At 49.3% G+C, this 11,127-nt stretch overlaps 2 protein-coding genes across 3 annotated transcripts; both read left to right on the forward strand.

The window, feature by feature from the left end:
* The first annotated feature begins 858 nt into the window (after positions 1-858).
* LOC109743907 (zeaxanthin epoxidase, chloroplastic) lies at positions 859-7,932 on the forward strand. 2 transcript variants are annotated; one of them, XM_020302999.4, is made up of 16 exons: positions 859-1,647; positions 3,395-3,557; positions 3,664-3,738; positions 3,837-3,937; positions 4,023-4,138; positions 4,294-4,505; positions 4,685-4,776; positions 4,949-5,063; positions 5,271-5,374; positions 5,593-5,638; positions 5,726-5,790; positions 6,809-6,898; positions 6,991-7,045; positions 7,178-7,266; positions 7,358-7,445; positions 7,559-7,932. In XM_020302999.4, exons 1-16 carry the CDS (start codon positions 1,163-1,165, stop codon positions 7,634-7,636), a joined length of 1,974 nt encoding a protein of 657 aa, XP_020158588.1. In that variant the 5' UTR covers positions 859-1,162; the 3' UTR covers positions 7,637-7,932. The 2 variants fall into 2 exon arrangements, with proteins under 2 accessions (XP_020158588.1, XP_040255132.1); XM_040399198.3 differs by having other exon boundaries at positions 1,486-2,921.
* Positions 7,933-8,341: 409 nt separating this feature from the next.
* LOC109743940 (mitochondrial uncoupling protein 3) lies at positions 8,342-10,685 on the forward strand. The gene is made up of 2 exons (XM_020303036.4): positions 8,342-8,892; positions 10,015-10,685. Exons 1-2 carry the CDS (start codon positions 8,521-8,523, stop codon positions 10,549-10,551), a joined length of 909 nt encoding a protein of 302 aa, XP_020158625.1. The 5' UTR covers positions 8,342-8,520; the 3' UTR covers positions 10,552-10,685.
* The last annotated feature ends 442 nt before the right edge of the window (positions 10,686-11,127 follow it).

Below are 11,127 nucleotides of genomic sequence, written 5' to 3' on the forward strand. Positions count from 1 at the left end.
CGTCCTGGGGGGCCAACGGCTAGAGATGCTCTTAGATGCAACTAGCTCAAATTAGCCTTCATGTTTGAATACTTTAGGGCTATTTGAGTTCAAACTAGTTCAAACTAACTCTAACCTATGGATCCAAATAGGGTCTTTGTATGTAGCATCTGCAAATACAGAAAGAAAGATTACTCCCCCTCAAAAAGAAAAGAACAAAAGATTACTCCATACTATACCTGGCCATCTGCCGGGCCGGGCCTACCGAAGCCCGTGACAGAAAACCTAGGCACGAGCCTGGCCCGGCCCGGCCGTCGGGCCTGATTTTTGGGCCCAAGCCCGGCCCGAAAGTGTTAAAGCCCGTCGGGCCTCGGGCCACGGGCCGGGCCCCTTCAGTAAATCGTGAAAACAGTGGGCCCGAGCCCGGCCTGGCCTCAGGCTCAAAATCTAGACCCGAGCCCGGCCAGGGTGCAGCGTCGGGCCGGGCCGGGTCAGGCCGACCGGGCTGGGCTACCAATGGCCAGGTCTACTCCATGCTGCATGGTTAGCGTAACTGAATGGAGGAAAGACAAACTCCAGTTGCAAACACATGACCTGGGATTAACGAAAATGAAAATATGAAACAACGAAATGCAACTTTTTTAAAAGAAAAGAAAATATTAATTAATTATTACCTTCGTCCCATAATGTAAGACATTTTTGCAGTTCACTTTAAACTTCGAAAACGTGAACGGAGGGACTAGAAAAGTAAACATCGTCTACTAGTACTCACGTAAAATAAAACGGCTAATGGTGAGTTGTTTTAACTTTTTTTTACTATTAACCTCCTTTGCGCAATGGTGCTATAAGCTTGGGCACCCTGTGTTACGCGCGCAGAAGATGGCAGGATAAAATCCTGGGCCAGGATGATCAATCCGATCCGACCTTCCAAATGGAATCCAGCGATTGGCTGGCGTTCGTCCTCCTCTGAGCCCCTCACCACCACCAGTCGTCCCCTCCCCTTCCCCTTCACAGCTTCACTCCCTCTTCCCCCTTCCACAAACTCGAGTCCAGCCGAGAGTTCTAGAAACTCAACATTAACACTTCCCCTCCGGCCACAGCCTCTCTACCTCCACTTCCCCAACAAGCGCTCTTCTCCTTGGGCAATCCCGCGGTAGCGAGCTCGATCGGACCGCTGGGGTCCATGCCCATGGCGCTCCTCTCCGCCACCTCCCCCGCCAAGACGCTCTTCTGCCACGAGGAGCAGTACCCAGCGCAGAGCGGCCTCCTCCTCTCGGTCCCGCAGTCCAGGAAACAGAGGGCGCGCGCCAGGCTGGTGGCGGCAATGCGCCCGGCGGGCGCGGCCGCCACGGAGACGGCCTCTACGGCGGCGGCGTCGTCGTCGGGGGGCACGAAGGGGAAGCCTCGCGTGCTGGTGGCGGGCGGCGGCATCGGGGGCCTGGTGCTGGCGCTGGCGGCTCGGCGGAAGGGGTACGACGTGACGGTGTTCGAGCGGGACATCAGCGCGGTGCGCGGGGAGGGGCAGTACCGCGGGCCCATCCAGATCCAGAGCAACGCGCTGGCGGCGCTGGAGGCCATCGACATGTCGGTGGCCGAGGAGGTGATGCGCGAGGGCTGCGTCACCGGCGACCGCATCAACGGCCTCGTCGACGGCATCTCCGGCTCATGGTACGTCGGTCCAAGTCGAGTCAATCAACCGTGCCTTGCCTGCTTATCAAAACTGCTGCTCACCTGCTCTCTGCCTGTCACTTGCTTGTTGTGCCTTCGCGGTTGTGGCACTAGTAAGTGGGCAACGTGCGTAAACTGATTTCACTGCTGATCCCACGACCACCACCACGCACCCAGACCAGACGAGACGGCGCCGCCCCACCCGGCCGGGCAACAATGAAAAGAGCCTGCGCGCGGCGGCTTCCCATTCGCCCGTAGGCGTGCCCACACGGGCAAACGGCCGCCCAAACGCACCGAGGAGGGCACCAATCCTGGACTCCTTTTCTCACCACTACGGGACACCGACGTACACCACCGACTTGGCTCACCTCCGGGCTCCGGCACAGGAGAAATCCATTCCTCCGTTTCCGTGCCCGGTCCGTGGTGTCGGCCCACATAATAAAATGGGAAAAATTCGTTATCCCGGCGCGTCGGTACGGTACAGCCCCCCCTCTGCCGGGTTGCGCCCAATGAATCCATGTTCGCGAGTACCGGTGCCCGGCGGTCTCATCCCCATCCCATGCGTCTCTTGCCTAGTAGCTGCCCCATCCCGATCGCCAGGCTAAAATACCCAGCCAGCCTCCCGGGAACGTCTTCTTCTTCTCCTTCTGTGAAGCCCGTTTGAAGCTCCCTCCAGAGCATGTCCACTGAGACTTTTTAGAGAAAGAAGAAGAGTCAACTCAACGCTGAACGGCAGCGAGCATACTCTCTGCTCATCACAAGCTTAGCTTCCACTTCTGGCTGCTTGTCTACTGTCGCCAATTCCTCATGCCATGCTCCACCTGCACGCGAGTCTCTCCCACGGCGATCTCCGCCACCTCTTCCTCCTCCCGGACAGTGCTCCGCATACTCCCCTTCCGCTCCCCGCGCGGGCCGTATGGACGCGGGCTCTGCCTTCCTGGCTCCATAAGGTGCACTGCGGAGGTCGTTGACGCGGCAATGCACGCGCCCAAGCCGCCGGAGCCCAAGCCGCGCGTCCTGGTCGCCGGCGGGGGGATCGGCGGCCTCACCTTCGCGCTCGCGGCCAGGCGGAAGGGCTTCCAGGTGCTCGTGCTGGAAAAGGACATGAGCGCCGTCCGCGGGGAGGGCAAGTACCGGGGCCCCATCCAGCTGCAGAGCAACGCGCTCGCCGTCCTCGAGGCCGTCGACATGCCCGCCGCGGACCAGATCATGGACGCCGGATGCATCACCGGCGACCGCGTCAACGGGATCGTCGACGGCATCTCCGGCTCCTGGTCGGTACTAATCACGTTCCACTCACACGACTAGCCCACTGCTTGGTTGCTTGTTATACTACTACCAAGGATTTGTCCGCTTGCGCCTAGAAATGTTGGGATTTCTCTCTGCCATCAAGTTCTTGTGCAAGTTAGCCTAAGAAGACTCTGTTCACGTGCTACAGCGCACTATCGCCACTTGGTACAACCCGATTGGTAGCAGTTCATGCTCACCTGCTTTAGTACGCCATACCATAGCAATTAGTACAGCTCACACTTGAACGGTTAATCGTAGTAGACCTACAATTAGTCAATGATAGCAACACGAGCGAATGAGTAATAATACGATGTAATTTGTTGCTTACTTATCGATGTTGATTTGTATAATTAAATTAAACATGTAGAGTACTTACTTGTGCTTATTCTACTGCATATTTGAATTTGCTAGTTGATCAGCTTCAAGATCCATTTGACCGAGCCATGTTGGTATGCAGGTACATCAAGTTTGATACCTTCACTCCTGCTGCTGACAGAGGGCTCCCGGTCACAAGGGTCATTAGCCGCATGACGCTGCAGCAGATTCTTGCCCGTGCAGTCGGCGACGACGCTATAATGAACGATTGCCACGTTGTCGACTTTACTGATGATGGCAACAAGGTGAACCATCAGTTCAGTTGTCTTTGAGTGGTCATCTCAGTGCAAAACTGGCTCACAATGCTATGGAAAAAGTCTAATGTTTGTAACATTCGGCGGATAACTGCAGGTCACCGCGATATTGGAGGATGGGCGGAAATTTGAAGGTGATCTCTTGGTTGGAGCAGATGGCATATGGTCAAAGGTAATGTAGTCAGTTGCCTTTTCAAAAATAGGATCAAAGATGACCTCAACACAGATTTATTTTGAGGGACCTGAATTAATATTAACTTCATTGGATAGGTGAGGAAGTCGCTTTTTGGCGAAACGGATGCATCTTATTCAGAATACACTTGCTACACCGGAATTGCAGACTTTGTGCCTCCTGATATTGACACAGTCGGGTATGCGGCTCAGATCTTAGAATGAGCACTGTCATTTCCTCTCATAGGAAATACTAATGCGCCTCCTCTTCTTCCTCTGTTGAAGGTACCGAGTGTTTCTTGGTCACAAACAATATTTCGTCTCCTCAGACGTTGGTGGTGGTAAAATGCAGTGGTATGCATTTCACAAGGAACCTGCTGGTGGTACTGATCCTGAGAATGGTGAGTGCCCAGAGGGAAGCTTTTGCACTAAGTTAGTTAAATGCTACCTTCCTCGTATAGTTGTATAGTTTATGATGCGAATGGGGGAAATATATTTGATAGGCATTGCCTATGTGCTTGTCATCCATTCATCCACTAATGCTGTATATTGACAGGCAAAAAGAAAAGACTGCTCGAGATATTTAGCGGTTGGTGTGATAATGTCATTGATCTGCTAAATGCAACTGAGGAGGAAGCAATTCTTCGCCGGGATATATACGATCGGCCACCTACTATCAACTGGGGGAAAGGTCGTGTCACCTTGCTTGGTGACTCTGTCCATGCTATGCAGCCAAATCTGGGACAGGGTGGCTGCATGGCTATTGAGGTACATAATTACTTAGCCATGCCTATGATATCATTGTCACTATCAGAAATTCAGCACGGTGGATAGGTTTCTTGCCTTGGTGTTGTGAGATATAGTACTCGCTGTCAAATAACTTGTCACTTGTTATAGGATGGTTACCAGCTACTTGCTGCTCTAAAATAACTTGTCACTTGCTATAGGATGGTTACCAGCTGGCTGTAGAGCTTGAGAAGGCCTGGGAAGAGAGTGTCAAGTCTAGAACTCCTGTGGACGTTATTTCCTCCTTGAGGAGGTAACTATTTCTTTCCTTGTGTTGTACTCGTAGCATGTTAGTTTGTTCAGATGGTATTGCTTTTAGCATCCAGTATAATACTAACAGAATCCAATTCCAAAGCTGCCCTATTATTATGTCCTTGGTAAGTCTGACTGATGGGCATGGTATTTGTTTGCATGTTTGTCTGCAGTTATGAGAAGGAGAGAAAGCTACGTGTTGCTATCATACATGGATTGGCAAGAATGGCGGCAATCATGGCTACCACTTACAGACCATATCTAGGTGTGGGTCTGGGACCTTTGTCGGTAAGTCAAGAACTACACAGCTTTGTACTTCTAAACACATTTAGTTTCGTTTTTGTCTCTCAGCCTGATTAAAACTGCTTGTTGAGTTGGCCACCCGTGATTTTATTGGATATATGAAGCAAGGTTTAAAACTAGATTACCTGCTTCATAAGAGTATTATCAAACAATGCAGACTAAAATTACTATATGGATATTTGTCACATGTAGTTTTTGACAAAGTTGAGGATACCGCATCCTGGAAGAGTTGGTGGCAGATTTTTCATCAAGGTTGGAATGCCTTTGATGCTGAGCTGGATTTTAGGTGGCAACAGGTGATTCTTTTGAGCTATAAGTTTGTTTCCATTTCGAGCTCATAAGTAAATAGTGCTGTACTTTTTAATGGAATTTGTAAATACAGAACAATATTTGATTTTCATTAGGGTTAGATGCCTTCTCACCATGCACAGAAGGACTTCCCAATTGTCTCTTCTTACTCTCCATCTATTAATCATGATGGAAATATGATATGAATATTGTTTTTGATATGCAGCTCAAAGCTAGAAGGAAGACCGTTAAGTTGCCGGCTTTCTGACAAGGTATATTTCTAACAGACATGTAAACACTAATAACTACAAAACAAGATAACTATTTGACAATCTCTGACATTTAGCATCCCACTGTAGGCAAGCAACCAGCTTGGTCGATGGTTTCAGGATGACGATGCATTGGAACAAGCTATGGGTGGAGAGTAAGTTCATTGCTTACCCTCTGGTTTCATTTTGAACCAGACATGTTCTTTTTTTTCGATAAAGGGTGGATTTTATTGGCTCAGAATGAGCATTAAGAGGATACAAACACAATGAGCACACACCCGGCCTCTGCATAGTGAGAATGTACACAGCCAACACCAACGCACACAAAAAAAAATCGTCAGCAAATAGCAAAGTCAAATAAGACCAAAGCTATGCATAGACGATAAAAAACCCCTAAAGCGAGCAGATCTGCAATCAGCAAGCTATAACATAGACCATATCCGCACCAACCAATTCAATAACAACACACGGACGATGAAGTTCTTCAACAGCAACGCCTTCAGGAAGGGAGCAACGCTCATGCATCACCATCACCGGATCCAACCACCAAAGGCAAGAATCTAGGTTTTCACCCTGAAGAATCAGTTCGAGCAAAACCGAGCAATGCCTTGAACAAGGTACATTGCCAGGTATAACCAACTCGGGTCAGACCTAGGCTTTCACCCCGGATCTCGAGACCTGAAGCTCGAGTAGCACGACCGTCAACATCACCCATGTGTTGTGACCACCACTTTTCCGCGATCCCAGCAACAAAATGCGATATGCACCAACGCTGATGCACCACCATCCCTCTGCGTCAAGCCGTCTTTTATAGTTTGCATCTCACCATTGAAGTAAACCATCGGAGCTGAAGGAAGGAGCCTTCACAATGACCTTTCGATGGCCACCGCAAGAGAGAGCCCTGCATAGGCCGTCAGCCTAGGGGCCGACATGGCCGGAACCAGAACGTGAAAAGCAGATCACCATCATCGAAGCCTTGCTGGCCAGACAGTGCCGTCACTTGAGGATCGCCATGGGGAATCTGCACCGCCATCAAGAAACCGTCCCGCAGCAGGCCTGCGGACCCGTCACGATCGATCCCAAGATCCGTCCATGGCGCTACCCCCGCAGCATGTTCTGCATACTACTTTCAGCGCCTTTGAAAAGAGTAGTTATTTGAGTGACTATTCACAGGTGGTACCTCTTCCCTATGAGCTCTGGAGATGACTCTGCCTTGCAGCCCATTCGTTTGATCAGGGATGAACAGAGGACACTCTCTATTGGGTAGGTGTACATAGCAAAAATATTTCTCTTTATACAACACTTTTTTCCTCAAGGCGTTGCGGAATAAAACAAATGTCTCCTTTTCTTGGCAGAAGCAAACCAGATCCGAGCAATTCTGATTCTTCGTTGTCGTTCCCCTTGCCACAAGTAAGTTACTAAAATGATATGTGGCAAATTTTTAGTGTTACCCGTTTAATCATCAAAATTGCACTCATGGCTGCATTTTCCTTTGTCGATAAACTTCTTAACTTCCCTTTGATCTGTTGAACTTCCTTGCAGGTATCAGAGATCCATGCTACTATCACATGCAAGAATAAGGGTTTCTATTTGACCGATCTCGGAAGCGAGCATGGTACATGGTTTAACGAGTAAGTTCTGAGAGCAGCCTGATTCCACTCTCTTGCTCCAGAAGTCGAAACTTTACATGTTAACTCATTCTCTTCCGTGTGGAATCTCCAGCAACGAAGGCAGACGCTACCGGTTACCTCCGAACTTCCCAGTTCGTTTCCACCCTTCTGATGCCATTGAGTTTGGTTCAGATAAGAAGGTAGCCATATCCTGTTCTCCGTAGCTTACCTTGCTTCCTATCTGCCTGATGGTCCAGTCAATCATGATTCGTCGTGAAATGCCCACTTCTGATCAGTTTGTGCAAATTTGCAGGCCATGTTCCGGGTGAAAGTGCTCAGCACGCTTCCATACGACTCCGCGAGAGGTGGAGAAGTTCTGCAGGCAGCATGAGTGGGGACTTCAGCGACACCTTGTCACCAGCCACTGTACAGCATTCTTCAGTAAACAGCCGACACTGCATCATCGCCAAGGAAAGAAAAAGAATTGTAATTTTTGCACTCATCCAGATATCCCAGAACAGGATTTTGAATAGCTTCTGACAGAATTACTACGTTGCAGTTCTACGAAAAAGAACTGAGGGTGTACAATAGGGGTAGGCAATTTTAGCTGTTGCCACTGTAATACTGTACCCAGTACAGTACATTGTTGTGCCTATTAACACGTGTTCATACTGCAAGATAGAAAAACATGTTAATATTGCATAATCAAGCCGAAGGCAATCATAGCATGAACACCATGACGCAATGGACCAAGGAACCAGCATGAACACCATGATTCGTTCCAAGGCATATGCGCCAGTAGTCTGTAGTTCGATATTTTCTCTTCGTGGTAAGAGCGAGACTTAGACCCAGGAATCAACTTAGTAAGTACTTTCTCCGTTCCAAAATATAAGTCTTTATAAAGATTGTGCTATGGACTACAAAGCAAAATGAGTGTATCTATACTCTAAAATACATTTATATACATCCGTATGTGGTTCATAGTGAAATCTTTATAAAGACTTGTATTTAGAAACGGAGGGAGTAGAAATAAGTAATCATCAGCAGCTGAACCTTAGGATCATGACGGGGGATCCAAGACACGCGGTGGTGTGGTCTTGGCTGCCGCGGCCGTGGCTCGCCGTCGCGGCGCGGGACCTGGGGCGGAACCACTCGATCGTAGCCCCGCACAGACCGATTCTACAGCCGTTGGATCATCCTTGTTCGGTCCAGATGCACGCGCGGTAGGCATGTATACTCCACCGGTACGCCGAGTGAGGTTTGCCCTCGTAAGCCATGTCACCCCGGGCCGCCGGCGACCGCCGCGAGAGCGAGACCCTAGCCAAGGTCTCCCTATCGTCGGTCTCGGCCGCCGCGGCGGAGGTCTCAACCTTCCCCCTCGACGCCCTCAAGACGCGCCTCCAGCTCCGCCGCAGCACCGGTGGTGGTGGTGGTAGCGGCGGCGGCGTCTTACGCGTCGCGGGCGAGCTCGTCCGCGACGGGGGGTTCTACCGGGGCCTCTCCCCCGCCGTCCTCCGGCACCTCTTCTACACGCCGCTCCGCATCGTCGGCTACGAGCACCTCCGGTCCTCCCTTGCCAGCGGGGGCCGGGAGGTGGGCCTCCTCGAGAAAGCGATTGCTGGGGGAGCCTCCGGCGTCGCCGCGCAGGTAAACATGTCTCTGTGAATATCAGATCCGTCGAAGTGCTTTGCTCTTGTGCCTGCAAGGCGATGTGCAATTCGTCTTAGCTAATCAAGGAACTTCTGATCTGTGCTACGATGGAGAAATGTGATCTCCTGCACAAGATTGAGAACCTGTGATGCACTCACAGCGCGAGACTGAGGACTGTTTGGTAGTATTAGGCTTTTAAAACAGTATACTTATATACTGGGAGTGCGAGAATTAAGAGAATGTATATCTGAAACCAGCATTACTGTTGCCATGGGTCTGTTTAGATACCGTAAAAAGCTATTCATTTTAAACATTGCTAAGCATTGCCATTCTCTTACATTCGTATGAAGAAGTGTATTAGGGCTAAGAGATAGTATTACGGTATGGATTCTGTGCACCTGGACCTGGATGCATAGCCCAGTTGGTTGAAGTAATCAAAAAGTACGTTTGTATGTTTGAAACCAAAATGCATGCTACATCTTATGGGGAAAGTCAAGACTGTTTATCGCCATCACTATCATTAACTCATTATCGCCATCACTATCATTAACTCATTATCACCCCAGATCTTGAAGTATCACTCATCTTATGCAGCACATCTCGGCGTGAATGTGTTGTTGTATACTCGTATGGCACAATAACCACACCAAGCAGTGGCAGCAGTTGCTAGGAAGACAGTGTTATCTCCAGTTACCGTGGCATACTGTGTACATGATACCATCGATATGTGCTTGCATTCCACCGTATCCTCATGTGATGACTATATTTGCTAATACGACACATGAAGCCACAGTAGGGTCTATCTTGGCCGTGGCATCAACCTCAATCATGTCCGTTGCGTCTGCTGATAAGGCCTGAATGAACTATAAGATTGTTCCACATAACCTCCCCGTGATGGTTGGCAGTTCACTGCACCCCTCGCATGATATAAATGGTACTTGTATCCCTGGAGAAATATGTGATATATGTAAAAGGAAAGTGACAGCCAGTGATCAGCATGACATAGTTATCTGCTAGATGTAGAATCACTGTCTTTTAACAAATGTACGTAACTATTTTCTTGCCCAATATATTTCTATCTAATGCAATAGTTAATGTGCCTCCTACTCTGCAGTGCAGGTGGTGGCAAGTCCAGCTGATCTCATAAAGGTAAGGATGCAAGCAGACAGCAGATTGTTGACCCAAGGCATTCGACCTCGGTATACAGGAATCTTAGATGCCTTCACGAAAATCACTCGTGCAGAAGGTTTGTTAGGACTTTGGAAGGGGGTTGGTCCTAATGCCCAGCGAGCATTTCTTGTCAACATGGGCGAGTTGACCTGCTACGACCAGGCAAAGCATTTCATCATCCGCAAGCAGATCTGCGACGACAATCTGTATGCTCACACACTGGCCTCTGTTGCCTCTGGTCTGTCTGCAACTACATTGAGCTGCCCAGCGGATGTGATCAAAACCAGGATGATGAACCAGGGCCTGGAGGCGAAGGCTCTGTACAGGAATTCTTATGATTGTTTGGTCAAGACCGTCAAACATGAGGGCCTAACAGCATTGTGGAAGGGTTTCTTACCTACATGGGCCAGGCTTGGCCCATGGCAGTTTGTGTTCTGGGTTTCCTACGAAAAACTCCGACAGGCATCAGGTATTTCTTCGTTCTGATAGTGCTGTGCTGGCTGAGTTTTCATACAAGAGGCATACAGATCAAAGATACTGTTATTTCTGAACCTTTAGCCTGTGGCTACGTGTTACTGTGCCCATGTGCATTTACGTTTAATTTGGGCCTGAACTCTGTATATCTGATGGTGCAGCAGCCAGCGCATAGATTTGTCATCCCTTACATATCACATTTTCTCACGCTCTTCCTTTTGGGGAGGGAATTGCACAAACCACCACTTATTGGGGCTGGTGTTGCGCAAAACACCTACTATACGGGTTTGTTGCGGAAAACACCACATATTGGTGTAATACATTGCAGATAGGTCTAATCTAGTATTTGGATGCATTGGCATAATTGCAGACAAATGGGTCCCGCTTGTAAGTGCACGCGTGGCAATTAAAACCGGCCACATCAGCCTCTCCTTTTGGGTGCTATTTATGCACTCCCTGTTCAGACAAGAATTCGAAAGCTCGCCCTTTTCACCTTTTGTGTTCATGTGCGCACAAGCAGTCATCTTGCTCTGCAGAGCTGTTGCAGGTGCTTGGTATCTCTTGCACCACAATATGTGTATGTGCGCA

Source organism: Aegilops tauschii, chromosome 2 (assembly GCF_002575655.3).
Source record: "Aegilops tauschii subsp. strangulata cultivar AL8/78 chromosome 2, Aet v6.0, whole genome shotgun sequence".
Lineage (NCBI taxonomy): Eukaryota > Viridiplantae > Streptophyta > Magnoliopsida > Poales > Poaceae > Aegilops > Aegilops tauschii.

Excerpts from the sequence above, each read along its gene's own strand:
- LOC109743940 (XM_020303036.4), top strand. The coding sequence starts at position 8,521 with ATGTCACCCCGGGCCGCCGGCGACCGCCGCGAGAGCGAGACCCTAGCC. Across the intron at positions 8,893-10,014 it reads CCTCCGGCGTCGCCGCGCAG|GTGGTGGCAAGTCCAGCTGA; the intron begins GTAAACATGTCT and ends TCTGCAGTGCAG.
- LOC109743907 (XM_020302999.4), top strand. The coding sequence starts at position 1,163 with ATGCCCATGGCGCTCCTCTCCGCCACCTCCCCCGCCAAGACGCTCTTC. Across the intron at positions 3,558-3,663 it reads TTACTGATGATGGCAACAAG|GTCACCGCGATATTGGAGGA; the intron begins GTGAACCATCAG and ends GGATAACTGCAG. Across the intron at positions 3,739-3,836 it reads CAGATGGCATATGGTCAAAG|GTGAGGAAGTCGCTTTTTGG; the intron begins GTAATGTAGTCA and ends TTCATTGGATAG.